At 45.9% G+C, this 21,014-nt stretch overlaps 1 protein-coding gene and 1 long non-coding RNA gene across 5 annotated transcripts in view; one reads left to right on the top strand and one right to left on the bottom strand.

The window, feature by feature from the left end:
- PPP6R1 (protein phosphatase 6 regulatory subunit 1) overlaps nt 1-21,014 on the bottom strand; it is a 40,137-nt gene that overhangs the window by 16,277 nt on the left and 2,846 nt on the right. For all 4 annotated transcript variants that reach the window (XM_077315693.1, XM_077315691.1, XM_077315694.1 and 1 more), the window contains exons 2-7: nt 6,309-6,541; nt 4,735-4,921; nt 2,928-3,065; nt 2,409-2,474; nt 908-1,020; nt 169-282 (exon numbers count right to left, since the gene is read on the bottom strand). In XM_077315693.1, the coding sequence (XP_077171808.1) occupies nt 169-282; nt 908-1,020; nt 2,409-2,474; nt 2,928-3,065; nt 4,735-4,921; nt 6,309-6,535 (845 nt within the window). In that variant the 5' untranslated portion in view covers nt 6,536-6,541. The remainder of the gene's footprint in view (nt 1-168; nt 283-907; nt 1,021-2,408; nt 2,475-2,927; nt 3,066-4,734; nt 4,922-6,308; nt 6,542-21,014) is intronic.
- On the top strand, nt 1,027-13,137 carry LOC143826742 (uncharacterized). Its single transcript, XR_013227119.1, has 3 exons — nt 1,027-1,094; nt 12,407-12,451; nt 12,790-13,137. It is a non-coding gene; the product is annotated as an uncharacterized LOC143826742 (long non-coding RNA).

Below are 21,014 nucleotides of genomic sequence, written 5' to 3'. Positions count from 1 at the left end.
TCCTTTTGTTTACAGTTGTTTTTCAGACCTTCGCAAACTGCCTTGGGCGCTGACACAGGTCAAAGGAATAAGGAACACAACTATGCTGCTCTCATCTCCTAGATGCTGCGGGTCAATAGCAAAAAACCCCACCCGCCACCATACACACACACACACACACACACACACCTGGGTCTGCGTGGCTCCAGCAGGGTCAGCAAGACCTGGATGCCGTTGACGATGACAGATTCACTCCGTTCTCCATCCAGCATATTGCTCAGCAGCTGCTCGATCGTCTCCTGCCTGGACACAAGGGAGAACTCGTGCTGGTTCCGAAACACTCGGGGAGTCAAGCTGTGTCCGTTCCCCTTAGGACTAGTTTTAATTACAGTATATTTCTTAAAGCTAAAGTGAGTTGGGGGGAAACTATCTATTTTTGCCCCTGTTCTTCCTTGCCCCTACTCTGCAGGACAAACTGTTGTGTGTAAAGGAGAACAAGCTGCCTGGAGTTACCCTGAAGTCCTGACAAGCTCTCAACGGGCTGTGCCACCTGAGACCCTGGTGTTAAGAGTCAGACCTGTGCTGCAGGGAGGAACCTTCCAGCTTTGGATATAGTTTGTAGCAACTCATAGCCAGGTGAGGGAATACCAGGTAACAAGAGAAAGAGGGGGCAGATTTACAGAAGGAGAGGGGAATTCTGATTTAAGGGTCCTGTGGATTAAAGTAATGGATGCATAACGTGCTTAAAAATCCACAGAGGGTGCAAGTTAAACTATTACTTCCCTCTTGAAGGTAAACACTGCCGGAAGTATTTAAAAGGGGAAGGCCTGCATGCATTTCAGCATCAGAGGAGTAACTCTCCTTTGTGACTGACAGGAAGGGTGTGTCTCTTTTGCCCCCCCCCCCCGGCTGCCGGTGCTGCACTCACTTCTCAAGCGTGGCCAATAGTTGGTCCGGCTCGGGACTATCCTGGATTTGGATCATCTGCTCGCGGCTCAGCCGGATGATGTCACACAGGGACTGCGAAGCGTTGGAATGTTGCTGCGGGGAACACGAGAGGAAAAAGGCATGGTTTTACGCCCTCCTTCACAAGCTGCTGCAAACTGACAGATAAGGTATTCAATCCATCTTTAAGTGTGTCACATCTGTAGAATTTTACTTTTTTCCCTCTCTTTTGGGTGACACTTTAAAAAATGGAGTGTTTTTCTAACATTTAGTCTTGATTAATCTTCTGCTGCCTTATGTCCACAGAAACTTGAGCAGTAGTTTGGATTGGTGTGCCCTTATCCTCTGATTGAAAATCTGGAGGGAGGGGGAGGCAGGACACAGGTATAGCTAGGGCTATGTTGAATCCCACCATCATTTTCCACTCAGTTTCATTCAACTCCACCCCTTATTATAGTCTCCATCCCGCATGGCCTCGTCTCCTTGCGGGTCATGTGATTTCCAGCACAGTCTTTTAGTTGGGTCAAAGGGGATTCCTGCCACCCTTGCACGCCAGTGGGAAAGCAGGTTGGAGCTCATCCAACCTTCAAATTTTACTTCCCTTAGTTCTTTGGCAGAAGCCAGGCAAGATAACAAGTTTAAAGCAGTTTGGGGGAACATTCAAGACTTATTTTCCCATCAAAATTGGTGAGGAAAAAAGGTTACTTTAACATCTGCCAGAACACGACTGTTCATGCAGCCTGCACAACTACTGTTATTTACGATTTGCTGTAATTATCTTAGGTAGTCCCAAAATCCCCGAATATCAAGGTCGGAATAAAGAATATGATATGAACAAGACCGTATAGGTTTCATCAACTTGCCTATTTCTGGCTTCTTAAAGATCTATTAGGTTCGAGAGATCTCAGGTCCCATGCTCAAAAGTGGCGGCCAGCAAGACAATAAAAGTGCAGACCTAAGCAAGCTACTCAACTCAGTGGGACTATCTGGATACGAGCAGGCATAAGGTACACAGCAGCCAACTGATTACTGCCCCGGAGCCAGTCTAGCACATTTTAGGCTCTGATAGCACCTGTACGCAGAGACTGCTAAATTACAACCACATGTAAAAAAGGTCAAAACGGACGTGAAATCTGAGAATTTGTTAACAGAACTGCAGTGCGTGTGTGTTTAATTTCTGAACAGCAACTCTGCGGAGGGAAGGATCTGAATCAGGTTGCAACAAAGGAGGGAAGTTTAGCTCTTCCTCCTCACACACTCCTCCGGTTCACCCAACCTCCCAGAGTTGCCATTTTCTTCTGTGAGGAAAACCTGACCAGCAGGTCAAACAGTGGCTCCACTGGTCATGCACCCCACCTCCCAACCAGAGGTTCTTGTTTAGCAGTAAACAAATAAGGAACGGTAGCGATTCAGTCAGCTGCATGCGTTGTGGCTTTAGCCTAATCCTGAGGACAGAAGGAAAGCTGAGTGTATTTACCACTTACATTGTCATCCTTGGAAGGGTGGATCATCCCAATCAGCCTCTGCACAATCTTCTCCTCATTAAGCCACTTGAAGGGAACAAAAGGCAAGCAAGCACCAACACAGGCAAGGTGAGAGTCAACAAATAACCCTTGAGACATTTCTCTAATGATACCCACTCAAAGACAGGAATATTTCCCATCCCATTCTAACAATAACCCACAATCTTGATCCTTAAGGCCCCCTTCCTTGAAATCCTATTTCTATATATATTAATATACTAGGAAAGATGTTTTTTTAAATGAAAGGCTCAAAATCACAGGCTGTCCACATGACAGCCAATATTTTCCAGATAAGCCCTCGCAGCCACTGATCTCCCTCCCTCTTACTACTCAAGAAGAAGCGGCACAAACACGATGACAAGGTTACAGGTCGAGCGACCCCAGGCCATCAAACAGCCCAAACACCCAATCACGTTGCTTGGTCTCTGGAGGGCGTGAGGAGAGTACGAGAGACAGGAGTGCCTCCAGCGGGACCCTTACATTGAACACGTCTTGCCTGAGCTGGGGCTGCTCGACGCAGGTGAGAAGCCGCAGCAGGAGGTCCATGATGGCCGAGGTACCGATGTGGCGCAGCAGCAGGTTGACGAAGTCGTCCTTCTTGCGCAGGAAGGCAACTATCTAGAAGATAGCCATGCGAGTTAGTGGAGGGAGAGGGATCAAGGCAGACAGAGGCTGTATCCGAAACAGGATGACCCTCTGCAGTTTTATCAGCTACGTGAGAAGGAATGTCTTAGACCCAACGCTAGGAGAATTATATACCATGTAGCGTCGTAACAGGGAAACCCTGTGGAAACTAAGCAAGTTTGGTCAGTGCCAAGATGGTGGAACTCCCTGGAACTTTCAGCTGTGCCATCTTGAGTCCTCAGGTTAGAAAGAACTGTAATTGGGAGGCTGCTCTGAGGGTACGGAGATGTGGCGGGCCGTAAATCTGCAACTGATTTTTGGGAATTTTTGATTAAAGAGCCAGTTTGGTGTAGTGGTTAGGAGTGAGGACTTCTAATCTGGCATGCCAGGTTCGATTCTGCACTCCCCCCCATGCAGCCAGCTAGGTGACCTTGGGCTCATCACGGCACTGAGAAAGCTGTTCTGACTGATCGGTGATATCAGGGCTCTCTCAGCCTCACCCACCTCACAGGGGGTCAGTTGTGGGGAGAGGGAAGGGAAGGCGACTGTGAGCCACTTTGAGACTCCTTCGGGTAGAAAAAAGCAGCATATAAGAACCAACTCTTCTTCAACTCTTCTTCTTAAAGAATTGTGCAGCCATGTTTTCATTCTTTCGGTATGGCAAAGATTTTGGCTTGGATCTTATGGACGAGTTCCATATGCAATACACAGCCTCTGCTGTAGTGTGTTCTCGGTAGCCCTTGTGTGTTTGCACACCATCAATGGTTTTCGATGAGCTCCTGTGCAAAAGGTAATGCTGTCGAGGTGAGGAAGCATGTGCATGAAATTCACACATAGGTTACAGGCCTAAAAAAAGAAATGGCTTTCTACAAACCACCAAAGTCAGTACCTTGGGCTAGTCAATGTTTTTCAGGCAAACCTACCTCTCTCATTGGGATGAGGATTCAAAACAAGGAAAAAAGAAAGCAACAGGTGGAAAGAGGCTGAAGTACTTGTAGGAAGGGTGGGATAAAAATGTAATCGAAGGCAGCTAAAGTCCTGTGAAACACACTGAACATAGAATCATAGAGTTGGAAGGGACCTCCTGGGTCATCTAGTCCAACCCCCTGCACTATGCAGGACACTCACAACCCTCTCGCTCATTAACTGTAAGCTGCCACCCCCTTGAGCCTTCATAGAATCAGCCTCTCCGTCAGATAGCTCTCCAGCCTCTGTTTAAAGATTTCCAAAGACGGAGAACTCACCACCTCCCAAGGAAGCCTGTTCCACTGAGAAACCGCTCAGGAACTTCTTCCCGATGTTGAGACGGAATTTCTTTTGAATTAATTTCATCCCATTGGTTTCATCATGACATACATTATTAACTTCAAGTGGTTGAATATTGCTTCTGAATGCATCCTGGCACGGCAACAGCTGATATTTAGCACCCTTGAAAGAATGCTGGGGAGCCTACAGATTGCCTCAAAACACTCAGTACCAACTGCTGCCACCTGAGGGTGCACTGGAAAGCAACACCCAGCATTATGAGCTTAGTTTCCCAGGATCCTGCAGACCGCAACAGATTCCAAGGTGCTGGCCTTAAGGAGGACAGAAGGCATTGACAGGCATACAAGGATGCGAGCAACATAGCTCACGGGAGGTCGAAGAGCACGAGAGACGCTACCTGATCAGTCTTGCGGTTGATCAGGATCCCCATGACCTTGCTAAAGAAACTGGCCAGCAGTGGGTTGAGAACGCCGCCGGTCTGCAGGAAGCTGTAGAGCCGGCGCAAGAGGGACTCGTCCTCACCCAAAGCGTCATTTATTTGAGTGACGTCCGACGTCAGGATCTCACACGAGACGCTTGGGTACCTGGAGGGGATGTGGGAAGGGAAGGAAGCTGGCTTAGTGCACAGGATTTCACTGCAACTGCAAGACTTATTCAGACCACCCTCTTACCCCTACTACCTATGTGTTGCCTCCTGAGAAGCGTCATCTACAAAAGACTTCCAGCCAGCGAGCAAATTCCATGTTTTGGAGACACGTTAAAGTAGGGGTAGTCAACCGGTGGTCCTCCAGATGTTCATGGACTACAATTCCCATGAGCAAATGCTGGCAGGGGCTCATAGGAATTGTACTCCACGGACATCTGGAGGATCACCGGTTGACTACCCCTGCGTTAAAGGAAGAGAGAGCGCTCCTTCCGGAAGGGGTGAGAAAACCTTCACAGTTTTCTGGGGTCTCTAAAGTGATACCGCTGGCTCTATTAACTGTTCTATTACAGACCGGCATGACTCCCCTCTGAAACTTGCTACAAGTTATTTAAGCAATTTTTATATCACTTCTGAACAATGATGCTCAACATTGTGGATCCAGAACAGGCCACCAGGACACAGGCCAATGGGTGAAACCAATTTTTAAAAATCCAAAACTCAACAAATATTTTTTAAAGCACCATTTCTTCCTGCTTGAGGACTGCGGCCATCACCCCAGACCTTTATTTATGTCGCCCGAATTTCAGAGAGGAGAAAGAGGCCCTTGTTTGTCTTGGGCACATATCGATGGTGGCCCTCAAGCTTTAGAAAGTCCTCCCCTGCACCTGGCAGCTCTCTGTGGATTTTATTTATTTATGTTTAGATTTATATAACATTTTTTGTATGCTATTTCTTGCTGCCAAGCAAAGGTTTTCTTTCTCAGATGGGTTTCAATGGTGGTGCTGAATTTTGCCTGCTGCCTAATATAGAATCATGGGGTTGGAAGGGTCCACTGGGGTCATCTAGTCCAAGCCCCTGCACAATGCAGGAAATTCACAACTACCTGCCTACCCACAGTGACCCCAATTTCATGCCCAGGTGATGCTCCCCCCCCCCTCCCTGAAAACCTGAATACCTGGCCAGGTTGGCTTGGAAGAATTTCACCTTCCAATCCCAAAGAGGCGATCGAAATTTCCCTGGGCGTGCAAAGAAAGGTCCCCTGCAGCCAAGCACTGACACAACCCTTCCTGCCCACCCACTCACAATCTGCCTAAATAACCAAATGATTTGCACATCTTGTGACATACAAACCCTGCAGTGTGGAAGGAGCACAGGCAGCTAAGACACGGAAGGAAAAGGGAGAGGGGAGCACGAACCTGTCAACATTGCTCCCTAATCTTGGAAAAGCTGAGGGACAGGAGCTCCATCCGCATGCGGGGAGAGAAGCCCATGACTCTCCAACCGCCCCTGCTGCTTCTCTCCTAACGGCAAAACCCTCCACTTACTTGTAGCGCACTCTCTCGTCCACATCTCCGGGGGGCTCCTCGGTCACGCAGGTGACCAGAGCCTCCATGTGTTCAGGCTGCACCAGGAAGTCCACCAGCTTGCGATTGACCACCTTGCACTCCTGCAGCACATCCTCTTCATCCAGAAGCTCAAAGAGAGTCACGTTGCCACGCTCCAAGAGGGTGTCGATGTGAGAGGTCGTGTGGAGGTCGAACTTCCAGAACATGGCTTGCTGCGGAAGGTGGGGGGACAGAGAGGCAAATCAAATAAGGCGGGAGGGATGAAACCACGTTCTGCTGACTCTCGCCCCTGTAACTGTCCCCCTTTGTTTGGTGTAGTGGTTAGGAGTGCGGACTTCTAATCTGGTGTGCCGGGTTCGATTCTGCACTCCCCCACATGCAGCCAGCTGGGTGACCTTGGGCTCGCCATGGCACTGATAAAACTGTTCTGACCGGGCAGCGATATCAGGGCTCTCTCAGCCTCACCCACCCCACAGGGTGTCTGTTGTGGGGAGAAGAAAGGGAAGGTGACTGTAAGCCGCTTTTGAGCCTTCTTTGGGTAGAGAAAAGCAGCATATACGAACCAACTCTTCTTCTTCTTCGTTTGGAAGAGTACCAAGCACAGGAGCAGAGGCCAAGCACGGACTGCTTCAGCTCAATAACTAAATGGCAGGGAGGATCTAATAGAAGAGACAACCAGCATCTGGTTGGAAAGAGCTCCAGACTTGAGGGGACAGGACACTGATGTGAAATCAGGGGATAGTACTAGGAGCTGGTGAGGACCCCTCCCTGCCATCCTAGGCGCCCTTTGAGAGGTGGCACGAAGAGCAGGAAATGTCACAACAGATCCATTTAGAGGTGACAGTAGTTTCCAGATTATACAGTTAAAAAAAAAAAATCAGGCCATGAAAACAGCATGCTGTTTCTCATGGTTATGAGAAGAGGATAAGGAGGAAAAAAAGGCCAAGATCAAAAGGCGGACAAGCCAACCAACAGGTTCCACAAAAGGCAAGAGAATGCAAGCCCAGTAGGGGCATGGCAATGAAAGGAACTCTGGCAGGAGACAGAGCGAAGCGGCAATGGGGGGAAATACAAAGTGATGAAGAAATAGCAGGTAGAGCCAGACCCTCAATCCAAGGTGGGTTTTAATTAATTAATAAATTAGTTAACTTCCACCCATTTGGGAGGCCTTTCAAGGGCTCCCAAGAAATCCCAGGGTTTCACAAAACCCTGGTTAAGAAAGCCTGGCCTGGAGTATGTGCGACTCTCTCTCTCCACTCTATCATGGGGTGGGGGAGAATCTAACCAGAGTGCCTTATTCTCTTCTGATGTGACAGTGGGGACAACTGCAATAAAATGCCAGTTCTCTACACAGTCCCAAAGCCCACTGAGAGGGAAAGGCAGGAGGAGATCAACTGTCCCCCAAAATCCAAGGTAACTCCACGGGGATCCATTGCAATCCTCCTGTGCCCTCACTGACAGTGAAGAAAAAGCCCATCTGATGCATGATCCTATCCTTGGCATCACTCCTTTCCCAATACCCTACATTAGGGGTGGCCGAAGGTGGCTCTCGAGATGTCCATGGACTACAATTCAGATGAGCGCCTGGCCGGCACCCTCATGGGAATTGTAGTTCACGGACATCTGGAGAGCCACCGTTTGGCCACCCCCGCCCTACATGCTTCCAGGAGGTCCCGACCCACGGACTGAGCATGCCTACAACTCATTCAGAATAGAAGTATTAAAAAAACACCACCGCCAGAGGAACCAACTCCTCACGCACATGTACACAATGCATGTTCATGGCTGAAATAGGGACGTGAACCCACATTAGTACCTACAGTACCAAGAGGTGTCATCGTTTCGGATTAAGCAACACAAGAACCGGCAGCATGACTTTGCATGGGGTGCGCCAGGCTTCTTCCGTACCCTCCGAGAGACTCAGCCAGGAAGGTGGCTCTTTGCGCCCGCATGTTTGCAGACTCCCTAACTACAGCTGCAGAGAACGCTTTGTACCACCAGATGGAGGCGGGGGGGGGGAGGGAACCGAGAGAAACAAACAGTAACGTGGTGACGCCTCATTTCCCTTTTCAACCCCGCTGCTGCTGCCGCCACCTCTGCGAAGGCCAAAACTTTTCACCCGGTTTCCAAGCAACCTCTAGAATCACAAGACGTTTGCAGCACATCAGGGCAGGCCGCCTGGCTTTGAGGAGCTGGGCGCACATCAGCTCACAGTAACTGGAGAGGGGAGTGGGAAGAGATGGGTTATGGCAGACTTCACAAAGTTCAGGCCTTAAAGCTTACAAAACATTTTTTAAAAAAACCACCACTGGGACTTGCAGACTTGTTTTCCACCGTCCTTTTTAACACTGCAAACTGCTTTACGACTTTAAAGCTGAGCTGGGTCTTTACCTAACCTCGTAAGCGTCATGGCCGTTTGTACCCATGCAGTCAAAACCACTGTTCTGAATTGCATTCTAGTCAACAGAGCTAAGCGTGACTTCAGGCCAACCAGCTTTTTCTTGGAATATAAAACAGCAAGTTTCTAGTGGGAAGCTGCTGCTGTCTTGCCCTGTTTGCGGGCGTACCAACAAGAACACTACACAAAGTGGGCGGTTTAGTGATTCTGTGGATAAAGGTTGTTCTACTCTATCACATGGCTGACAAGTGTCTCCTAAGGTCGAGGGACGGACCAGACATTGTTTTCAGATATTTCCAGGGGAGCTAAAGAATACAGGAGTGCTCGCTTTCAACTTTCGGGCACTCCAAGCGCAAAATGCCAGATGCAAAGCAGCCCTCAAAACGCTCTGGTCGGCCTTGCCCACTGCCTCACTTGTCAACGGTGACAGTGGCTACAGCTATGAGTGGTGCATGGGGATAAAAGCCACATGGTTTAAATAGGTGAATTTGTTCAGGCTGCTTACAGCAGAAATTAAGGTCGGGGGGGAAAAAAGATTTCAGGTGCTCAGCAACCAGCAGTCCATCTCTTTTATCAATTCTGAATAAGCATCTCAGACTCCCCAACCCCCAGGCCTCAGGGTGGCTTCCATGAATAAGATCAAGTCATGCTGACCCCCCCCCCTCAACAATGCATTTGTGAGGTGGGTTAAGGACTGGCCCCCAAGATCACCCAGTAAGTTTCATAGGATGGGAATTCCAAACCCAGGTCCTCCCTGGTTTGAGGTCCAAACACTAACCACCTGCCACCGTCTGCCTCTACTGCAAACTGAGATACCCTAATTTTCTAGACTCCAACTCAACTGTTCAGAAGCCCTAACTCCTGAACATCTGTAAGTCTTCATATCCCTATGAAAAGTAAGAAACAGCATTATACCGTGATAAGTGAGTGATTCTTGAATGCACTGCTACCTTGCAACACGGGAAGAGTCTTAAATATGAACTCTCAAGGTCTCCGACAAAAGGGAATGCTCCAATATAATTATTCTGGCAGGCCCAGTCCAACTTCACTTGCTCAGGGAGAAAGTTAACGATGAGACTTTTGGTCAGCTTTTCAACAACCTAACAACGAAGCCATCTTCGTTCTAATTCTTTCATTAAGGACTTCCGTGCTAGCATTGTTTTTACATGAAAGAACATCTTTTTGAATTTCCCCAGGGATTTGCACACAAAAAAAACAGAAAAAGAAACCCGTCTTCCTGAGCCAAGCCAAGAGATTAGAAGCATGTGGAAGAATATAAAGACAAGACCAAAAAAAAAAAAAAAAACCCTGCATGCAATTAAAAGTCTTTAGAAAACTCAAAGAAAGAAAAAAAACCCTCATGCCTCTCTTGCTACTCTAAAAGTAATGCAGTGGGGTCTTACAGTTGACAAGACAGACTACCAGACATACACGGGTCTAAGCAGGAAAGGTTTGTTATGAAGACTAGTTATCTCCAAGGAGATCAGGGCAGATTATATGGTTCTCCCATCCTCCATTATCTTCTCAGAATAACCCTGCACAGTAAGTTAGGTGGAAAGCATGACTAACCCCAGGTAACCAAGAGTAAGGCTCTTATTCCAACACTTTAACCACAAGACTACCATGTTTCCAAATTTATCTTCACCTCTACTAACGCTGACACTACCCACAATTTTTTAAAAAGTTCCATCCAACAAAGCCACACTGACGACACCAAGTGACTTCATACCCTCGTTTCTGTACCTCGACGGGGGAAATAGGTTCCTATGTTCTTATACGTCACTCAATTTTTGTTAAATACCTTGGCTAAAGAAGGGGAGAGTTTACCAGCAGCTTCCACCTCCTGTAATCCAATTAACACAGTCCACATTTAACAAAGCTTGAATAGAGACCTTGCTACTCATGAACAGCACTTGGAGTTATGAAAGGGGGAAAGAGTTTCAGCCCCCTGCTGGTTAAGCCTCCTTCTTATTTCCAGTTTTATTAACAACAGCCCAAGAGCATTTTTTCTTCCAAGAGACGTTGTTGGCAAGGTTAGGAATACATGCAACTTGGCTGTTTGTGATAACCAAGTAAGAAAACTTGGTGTATTTGTTCATTTCAAAAATAGACCATCAGGACTCATGTGTTACAAATGAGACTTCACCTATGTATCCATCCCCATCTGATCCATTTCAAACACGGCAAAGCTACAATTTGGCGTGATGCTTGAATTGACAAAGCATGGGGTTGGAGTTCACAAGCCTTCCTGCAGAGGAAAGGGGACCACTCCCAAGACTGCCATGGAAAGCATGGGATCTTTGTGGGCAAAAGCCATAAGGAACAGGTAGCCGTAATAAGCAAATGGATTGGGGTGAGACTGAGTGGGAAAGCTGGCTGGATCCAACCAAGGACACGCAAAAAGAAGCTAGTCAAAGCTGGGGTTGAGCTTTTGACGAGTCAAAAGAACCAGCCAGTTGCTTAATTGTCAAAGCTAACTTTGTTAGAAACAACAGGGAGAGGTTCTAACCATCAAGAGGTTTGATACTTGTGCTGATAAAGAGTTTCCAAAAACAAGTTAGTTACAAAACACCGAAAGCGATATTTTTGTTAAAAGAATTGGAAGGAATTGAGCGCAGCCTCTCACAGGAGTTTTACAGAGCAAACAGCCAGGTTTCCTTAGTCCCCACAGCCAGAAAGAGGCAGGAGCTTTTTGGCACCACCCACAGCTTGTGCTCGTGTTCTGGGATGTCTGAAATTATAACTGGTGGCCAGCAGAAGTTCTGCAAAGGTGCTTGGTTCACCTTGAAAACTACAAGAGCATAAGGAAAGCAGCCTTCAGTCCTCTCGCTAGCCAATCACAATGTAATTTTGGGGTTTTTTAAAAGGGGGAATCAAACCCATGCTTTTATAAATGAAATGCAAGACACAAAAAGGGACTTGAAACCACTTTTATTAGGACCCAAGTTCTCAAAAAAATGTGAACTTGAGGATGGGCGGCGGGGGGGGGGGGGGGAGAGACATCTCCACCCCTCACTTTGAGGCTTCTTATCTGTATGCTCTACAGAGTGCCAACTGTCTTTCTCCCAGTAGGCTAAAGGTGTAGCCTGATGATACCAGTTTGCTCAGCATTGCTTTTATCTATCCAGATCTGCTTGGCAAATTTTTAAAAATGCAGAAAACGGCCTTAAGATCAAGCTAGAAATATCTGCTTTTCTCCTTCCTCTCCCTTTTAAATAGCAGCCTGATCAAGAGTTCTGGAGAATTTGAAAGCTTGCATACAGTTCTCCGAGATTCAAGTCCAGTAGCTCCTTAAAAGACCAACAAGTTTTTTTCAAGTACAAGCTTCTTTGTCAGAGCTTTGACCTTCAAAAACTTATACCTGGAAAATCATGGGGGCAGCTAAACTGTGGCTCTCCAGATGTCCATGGACTACAATTCCCACAAGCCTTTGCCAGCATTGACATCTGGAAAACCACAATTTGGCCTGCCTCTGCTCTAAGGCGTTACTGGACTCGAACCCTGCAGACTGGCAGGGCTACCCTTCTGATACCATTTCATGTTATTCTGGCTGACTCTAATAAAAGGCATCAGATGGCTTTAGGTTCTAGATATTGCTTTGAACCCACACAACAACCTGCAATCTGTCTGGTTTTGTTGCGTTTTTAATGAGAAAAGCATCCGTGCTCGTTTGTTTTAGGACTTGGATGCGCCATGAATGACTAACGCAGGTATGCGTGGGCAGGTATGCTAGATATTTTTTTGGAACTGGGTTTATTTGCACAACGGCACGACAATAACCTCCTTGTTATTGGGCATCACAAACGGGGGGGGGGGGGCCTGGGAAGCCGCTGTTTCCATACTGTGGGCCAGTCACCCTTTCAGAAAGCGGCTGGCTCACTCATTTTCTTCCGCTGCTTTCTGGTTTACATCTCACTGGAGGCCGGAGCAGACTGTTTTAATCCTGCTCCGTTCGTCTGGAGCTAGGATGTGCTGGAAAGGGAGTGGGGGAGAGAGTTAGGGAGGGGGGGGGCAATCACACAATATGGAGACTCACGTCAGCGTTTTATATTCCGGACGAAGGAGCAACGAGGACCAGAACGGGCTGCAAGGGCAAAGGATAAACCGGCTCTGTACCTCTGTAGCCACGTCGAGGACTGGAGAAGGCACAGCAGATTAGCGTTTAAGGTTAGAAGCGACAACCAGGTCTCTACGAAAACGAATAAATAATGAAAAGCCTTTGACACACTTCCTCGTCGCTCTTATGTGAAGCTGGCTATCTCCGGGTTTTTGTAAAGGGTAAAGAACGGGACGCCCGCAACAGCCATTCCAATTACTAGACGTGGCTGGAAATAAAAGCAGCCCAAAGCTACGTTTCGTGGTTGAATGGAAGTAGGTCGGCCAACCATCAATTCTTATTACCTGAAGGGGCTCTGAGGCTGGAGTGAGCTACCACCAGCCAAGATCCCGCTCTCGCATTAAAGATTGGCTTTTTTTACTGACAGGAATTTATCCTAACTCCCACCCTGCTCTGGCACAAATCTGACGAAAGGCTGAATTTGCCCTACATTTGCATTTCTGCTCCTTTGGTCAACTAGAAGAAAAAAAAAAACCTGTGAGATATGGTAATACAGTGGTAGTTACCTGCATGTCAAAAAATTTATTTTAATTTTTTTTTATATATATACATCCAAGGAAGGATTAAATTGCTTTATATAATACAAAACCACTGAACATTCTTGAATGCAATGCCATGCCATCTGCAAGAATGCCTATTATTCAAACTTATACAATTTGAGCAGGCAGCATTACAAACATCTCCAGCTTTTATGCAAAGCTAGCAAATGGCACAATAGCCAATACATTACCGCAATGTAAACTGAAGGCAACGTAACAAGACGTAGCATGTTCAAGTCTTATGCGGAGTTGATAATGCCGTAGCTAGATAAGATGGGCCTCTGGTAACTCCCCATTTCAAACTTTCCTTTTTCAATCATCTTCCAACAAGTTCAAGTTCCTTAAGGATCAAGCCTCTATGTGAACACACATCCCTCAAAAGTGCTATTAATCTCAACAGGACTTCTTAGGGATTCTAGCCTTATAAGCTGACTGGAAGTCTAGAGGTATGCATACATTTATTTTTTTTAAATTTTGACATTTGGGTAACTACCACTGTATTACCATATCTCAGAGTTCTTTCCTTATAGCTGTTGTTTGTCATATTCACCTCTGTGACCTCCATCAGAAAACTATGATATACAATTATTTCTGAAACCTGCAAGACAAGCAGCCTCGTTCTCCATTCTACCAATGGGAAACTGAGACCGACTGTGGTGTGCTCAAAACCTATCTTACTTCTCTGTACAGCTTGCTGCACATACATACTGCAGTGTTTCTGCCCAAGTATAATAAAAGCCATGTCATTCATATTTCATAATTGGCTTCTACAGGATCCCAAACCCTAGCCTGCTTTCAACATTTCCTATTTGAATGTCTTGTCATATGTCCTAGTAGATGGCATTCATAAACATTTCCGAAAACCTCTTTCATTCCCATTTACACAACATCCCTCGGTCTACAAGATAAGCCAAGACCATATGCCCAGATTTAAACATATGCTGGTGGCCAACTTTGTCGTAACACAACTTGCTGCAGTGGTTAGGAGTGCCGACTTCTAATCTGGTGAGCCGAGTTTGATTTATTGCTCCTCCATATGCAGCTAGCTGGGAGACCTTGGGTCCGCTGCAGCACTGATAGAGCTGTTCTCACATAGCAGTGGTATCTGGGCTCTCTCAGACCCACCTACCGCACAGGGTGTCTGTTGTGGGGAGAGGAAAGGGAAGGCGAATGGAAGCCGCTTTGAGACTCCTTCTGGGAGAGAAAAGTGGCATGTAAGTATCAACTCTTCTTCTTCATGAGTCCTTGCCATAGTCCCTGATCACACCAAAGAGGTAGCTTGAATGACCATCAAAGAAGAATCTGGGGGGAGGGTGAGTTCAGACAAGGCATTAGCCACTGTGATCACATAACCTGTTAAAGGAGAACATCTGCCAAGACACAAATGCTTCTGAAAAAAAGCTCAAGCACCCAGAAAACTAGGGCTTAGGCAGAATTTAGGGGCAAATTTGGAGGTAGTGCTGGGGAACTGAGAAAGACTGGGACATTATAACTGGGCAAACCATCTTCTCTACCTAGAATCCAAGACTTTGAATAGTAGGGTAGAAGTCCAGGACAAGTGCTAGCCATATAGCAGGCGCATGGGGAGCTGATGAGGTCTTCAAGAAAACCTGGAAAAAGGACACATGCTGGGGGTAAATTCAAATAACTGAAAAGGCAAAGGCATCATCTTAGTCTGTAATGGTCTACTGAAGATTTAGGAGGGAAAAATGAAGAAAAAAAACCTTCTCAGGTCTGAATAATCTCCAAATAAAAGTAAAGGCCAAGTTTTAGCAGAGCTGGCCCTTATTGGCCCGCAACTACAGCAGCACACCATAGAATAGGTGGGGCTCACTGCTGATTGCCGATAGGGCTATGATGTCGGATAAGAAAGGCATCCTAGGGTAGTCTCTTTTGCAAGTCATCTCTTTGGCAATAGGCTAAGCAGTTAAAGGCATTTCATACTGAGATCTACAACTAGGCTGACCACTTCTATAAATTGTCTCATGTATACCTCAAACCCATTTTTTCCAGTCATTAAGGCAATTTCATTTAGCATTATTTGCGGAGTCCTGCCCGTCGATACTGGGTCCAGAATGCCTTTTCCTACCTTGCCAAAGTCCTCATTACAGAGAGGAAACCATTATTCAAAACTCAGGACCGGCACTGGAACCTCAAGTCAAATTTCATTTATTATCCTGCTTCTGCAGCCGTCTGAGATTACACAGAAAAAAAACAGCAGGAGTGCTGCGAATTTACTCACAAACCATGCCAAAATATTGCATGGGCAGCTAGCATCAAGACAAGGGAAGCCATGCTTCAGTGTGTGACAGGTACAGCCCCTCAGCAGCAACTGTTGACCACAAGAGCCAAAACCAACGATATTCTGGAGGCCAGGGAGGTATCGGTATACTTGGAGCGCCAACGAGGAGCCATGTATGCCTTGGGAAGGCTGAACACCCACGCGTGATACACCACGGCGGATATGCAGAGCTCTATTTAGGTTTGCACATCCTGCCCCCATCTTCACTACCCGCCTCCCTAGGATGCCAAGCACCCTGAAAGTACCTACAACATCCTCCTTTTACAATGTATGCTGGCCAAGTCACACCATCTGTTCCAGGTCTTCATTATAACCGCATCTCTCTCCAGCTTATCACGCCACACACACTAACACACTAACAGCAGACATGCAGGTTGAAGTCTATAGAACACTAGGCTGTTCTATAGACCAGAGAATCCACTTTACCTTGCAACTTACCAGCTAGGCTTTTGAAACAGAAAACGTACATTCGAGAAACTGATCAAAGTTTTCATACTAGGGGCAGGACAGACAAATTGGTCTTCCTTATAGTTACAAACCATACAATTCGGGGCTCTGCAGTGTCGGGAGTCTCTCGCAGTAACTGGGGTGAAGGACAAGACGGCATGGGGTGACAAAGGTGTGCTGATTTTTGACCTCTTGAGCAAAGGAAGCAATGACAGGTAATTCCTTTCAGCTTTGTAAATCCTTAAGCAAATACAGTGCATCTTTTTTCTTTCCTCTCTGCTCTGGGGGCATAATAAAGAGAACCAGCAGGTTATAAGCTCAGTTGAACGGTGTATGGTGTCATACCAGAAGCACGGAGAACAGGATAAGAGGGTTAAGTTTTCAGATTGTAGGGGAGCATAAGGAACAATATTCAACTGGGCATTTTTGGAGGAGTTAAATTAAGATCAATTTTAGTTCAGCCCCCTATTGGATCAGCCCCAGGAGCCATCTAGCATCCTGTTTTCAACCGTAGCCAGTCAGATGCTCCAAGGAAGTCCATAAACAGATCACGAAGGCATCAGATCACCCCTATCAACATGCCTAACACCTTTCCAAAGTGTACCAAAACAAAAAACAAAACCCTGTGATACGAAATCACTTCATGGAGTGATTCTTCCTTAGCAAAGCTTTATGTTCAAAGGGGAATGGGATTTTAAACTGCATTTCAGCATTGTTAATACTGAAATATAATTCATTGCATGGGGTTTTACTGCTGCTAACTGCTCCAAGCCCACATGGAGAGGGGCAGTATAGAATAACAATAATAATTCAAGATTCAATATGGTTTTCCATCACTTAACCTAGGAAATATTAGAGTAATAGGCATGTAACTCCCTAGCTCCCCATGGATCTATTTTCAAGGATGAGTACGAAGGTAGTTTAGAAAGGAATACATATGGGGGAATACTTATAGACACTTGACTGTCAGGTGACACTACTGTGAAAGTACAGCAAGGGACCCAAGATACAATAGTGCACAAATGTATTGAACTCCAAGGCTGCTTTATTAACCAAAAAAGCCAGAGTACTTACTAGCCTGAATATACACAGATAAAAAAAAGAAAATTAATTCTGCCAGATCTGTAAATCTAAATAAGACCACCTACTTCAGGAAATATCGCAGGACAGCATTTCTAAAACAATAATACAGGTCCACAGAAGGGTTGCTTTCCTCAGTACATATGCACAGTACATACATAAGTACATATGCACAGAACCCCAACAGGTCTCTACGGTCACCCACAAAACTATTTGCTTACAGAGCTGCCTTGTCCCAGACAGACTAACAGGTTTCAAGATGATCTCCTTAGAACAGCCATTTTCAAACTTTTGACCGTGGAGGAACCCCTGAAATATTTGGGGGGCTTCAACAAACCCTGAGAGTGGTGACATGCCCCTCCAGAGAAGTAGGTGCAGGAGTAACTTGTGAGAGCCAACCAACCAACCAATTGTTTCCCGTTTCCATTGTGGAGAAAGAGACTTGGCCTGCAGATTAACAGGGGAAGTGGCCCCCAGTAATGTCTAGGGAGGTCAGTGTTCATCTGAAATTTTGGGAAAGTCTACATAACCCATGGGGAGCTCTCATGTAACCCCAGGGTTCCCCAAAACCCTGGCTCAGAATTCCTGCCCTACAGACATGGTCTTTAAACTTTCTACCTTTAAACCCCCCTTTTCACAACAGCAAGTATACAGAAAAAAATTCTATACATTTTCCACAGTACTTATGCATAACATTGAGAACCCTGGAATGAAAGATAAGCATTTAAACACTTTAGTTACTAAAGCAACACTGGGAATATACCCAGTACTAAAGAGAGTGTGATGTAAACCGCTGTGTCCTACACAGCCTTAGATCATGTATCACTTTGGGCCAATGTGAGAAGCAGAGAAAATAAACCAGTTGAAAGGAGACAGCAGATTTTATAGTAAACAAAGGAGTAAGCAGGCTGCATCTGTAAGAACGTTTTCCCAGGAGTGAGTCATAAAACGGGACTTGCTCCTGAGCATACATACATTGGAATACTCCCACAGACCCACTAGGGCTAAACTTTACAACAATGACGTCTGCAGTAGTATATTACCATGCACATTAAAGTAAATTGATTGTGAACACAATTAGGGACGATGAAACAAACGTACTCGAAAAACAAGTTACATATGTCTACAGTAAACACCAACACCATCATCATCTAATGCAGCGGATTCCTTTATGTAAAAATCTTCATTCTACCCATTTTGAACAGAAACATGTTTTTAAGAGCTTTGTGCTCATCCCCCCACAAAAAAAAAAACAAAATTCCCCAAAAGAATTTATTACTGAGTGCTCCCCAAGATTGGCAGCCCTCATTTGCAAACTTCAGAAACTACATTATAACAAAGCACATTTTTGTTAGCTTTGCCGATAGCTGGATATACACAAATTGCCCCCCCTTTCCTCATCAACCTTGGCCAAAGTCATCACCCTCACCACCAAACACCCAAAAGATCTTATTGCTGTTCAAAATTTATCAAGCTTCAATGCTTTGCTCTTTATTTTGCTTGGCTCTCTTCTGTCTCCCAGTGAACCTCTGGGCACTCAGGGCTCATCCACAGGGCAGCAAATAGACAAGTGACAAAGTGAATCAGCCAGCCTCCGGTCTCCACCCCACTCCTCAGGCCTGCTGTCCTGGTAGAGCTGCATTTCCCCCATCAGTGAAACAAACTGCAGCCACAGTACTGGATTACTCTGCCTCCTGGCTTTAAAAGGCCAGAAAACAGGGAGAAGGCCAAGCCTGTTAGCAGACATAATGCACTCCTGCTTTTTCTCAGGACATACAGAGAGAGAGAGAGAGAGATGTGTTCATTCTAGTACAAGTGAGCATACAATAAATGCCACTGCAATTCATTCGTGCATAAACACAAGGCTTTTATCCACATTGCAAAGGCCCAAATCAGAGCGGTCACTAAGCCAGCAAACTTCACTCACCAATTAGTGTGCCTAAGAAGAGAGGAAAAGCTGTTATTTTTTAATACCCTGCTTTTCACTACCCAAAGGGTAGAAACGTACAAGCCACTTACAAACACCTTTCCCTTCCTCTTCCCACAACAGACACCCTGTGAAATAGGCAGGGCTGCAAGAGCTCTTAGAGAAACACTCTGCAAAAACAGCTCTAAGAAAACTATGACTGGCCCAAGGTCACCCATCTAGCTGCATGTGGAGGAGTGGTGAATCAAACTCGGTTTGCCAAATTAGAGGCTGTCTCTCTTAACCACTACACCACGCTGGCTACATAAGATGTACACTGGAAGCACATTTTGCCACTGTCGCATTTCCTGTTTCAAGGTGTACACCCAAAAGGATGATGCATGAAAAGGAGGGCAATGATCTGCAAACAGCATAAAACATTCAGCTAGGGTTTGGGCTTGATAACACCCAGGTATTTCTTACTCATGCAGCCAAGAGGTTCTCTCTCCACAGGAGAATCCAGGGTTACTAACCACCTCTGGATCTTGATTGGTCAAAGAGGCTCAACTGAGTCAACACCCAAGTTCAGCACCTTCACTTCAGTTCAGTGGCCCAGAAAGACAGGCTGAAGGAAGGAGGATGTGTACTGATAGGGCATTCCCTCACAACGTGATTCTATCAATGCTCAGCACCGGCAAAACAGAAGCTTGTTCTATGACAATGAATGCCCTAACACTGTGCCTCTAGCCTGCATGCAGCAGAGCCATATGCTTTCTGCTCAAGCAGCAATGGAAGCTCATATCAGTTCCATCCTAAGCCAACCCTGCTAGGGGAAACAAAGTTTTCAGATCCTGGGCTTTCTATCAACGGTGCTAAGAGAAGCTTTGTTGGAATTTCAAGTCTCTTGTATCAATTACTTCCGTATGTGTTGATTACAGCACCGGGATTAGCCTGACAACTCTTCTGCCAAAACTGTCAAGGCAAACTGTGGCTACATGCCTCCTAGATATGGCTAGGATTATGCAGCTTGAAATTTTGCAACGGCGCAGGCTCTGAATCTTATTATTTTTTTAAACTGAAGTGATACAGTGAACTCCCCCAGGAACAAGAAGAAAAAGTCTCCCCAAATTTATCTAGAGCAATGAAGATGCACTCGACAGGATCTTTTAATGGCCTTGTGCTTAGTAACAGCCAGATCAACAAAAAAAAAAGGGGGGGGAGCACTGATCTTTCGTTTACTTGAATACCCTCAAAGCATGGAATCTACAGAAAGCAAACAGTCCTAATGAGTAGCGTTGCCCCAACCAAATAACTGTCATCATGTCACCTATATTTCCCTATTTGTACACTTGGGAGATAAGGGAGGGGGCAGCACAGAAAAAGAAAACCTTTTGCCCCTTCGAGACCTTTAGTAGAAACTGAATGTCAGATCACGACTGTGTGTAAAAATGTGGAGTTGAAAATCTTTTGGCTCTCTGTTGTTCTGCTGAAAGATTTCAGAAGGGTCATGGCTTGCCAGAACAACAAATGAATGCCATTTTGCTAATATTATACTGTGCAGGCATGACAGTTTCAGAGGTGTGATTAATGTTATTCAGGAGATTATCCCAAAGAATTGTGTTGAGAGTACATGTACGTTTTAGTGATAATACCACAAATACATCATATTTCCCCCCTCCCCCCCAATTCACCAGATCGGTTATTCCAGCATCCTTTCCACCACATGATACATGAGCAATAGTGACAGCTCTGGCTGCACAGGCCAAATTTTAAAAGCTACCCTGGTATGGAACTAATGCAAGCGATGCTATGGAAACTGACAGTGAGACTGAGACATACATACATGCTCCCAGGTGGACTCTGTTGAAGACCATTACATTCTGAAATGGATGCACA

This window comes from Paroedura picta, chromosome 16 (assembly GCF_049243985.1).
Source record: "Paroedura picta isolate Pp20150507F chromosome 16, Ppicta_v3.0, whole genome shotgun sequence".
NCBI classification, from domain to species: Eukaryota; Metazoa; Chordata; class Lepidosauria; order Squamata; family Gekkonidae; genus Paroedura; species Paroedura picta.
The sequence above is the reverse complement of the archived record's forward strand: the minus strand, read 5'-3'. Positions and strand labels throughout refer to the sequence as shown.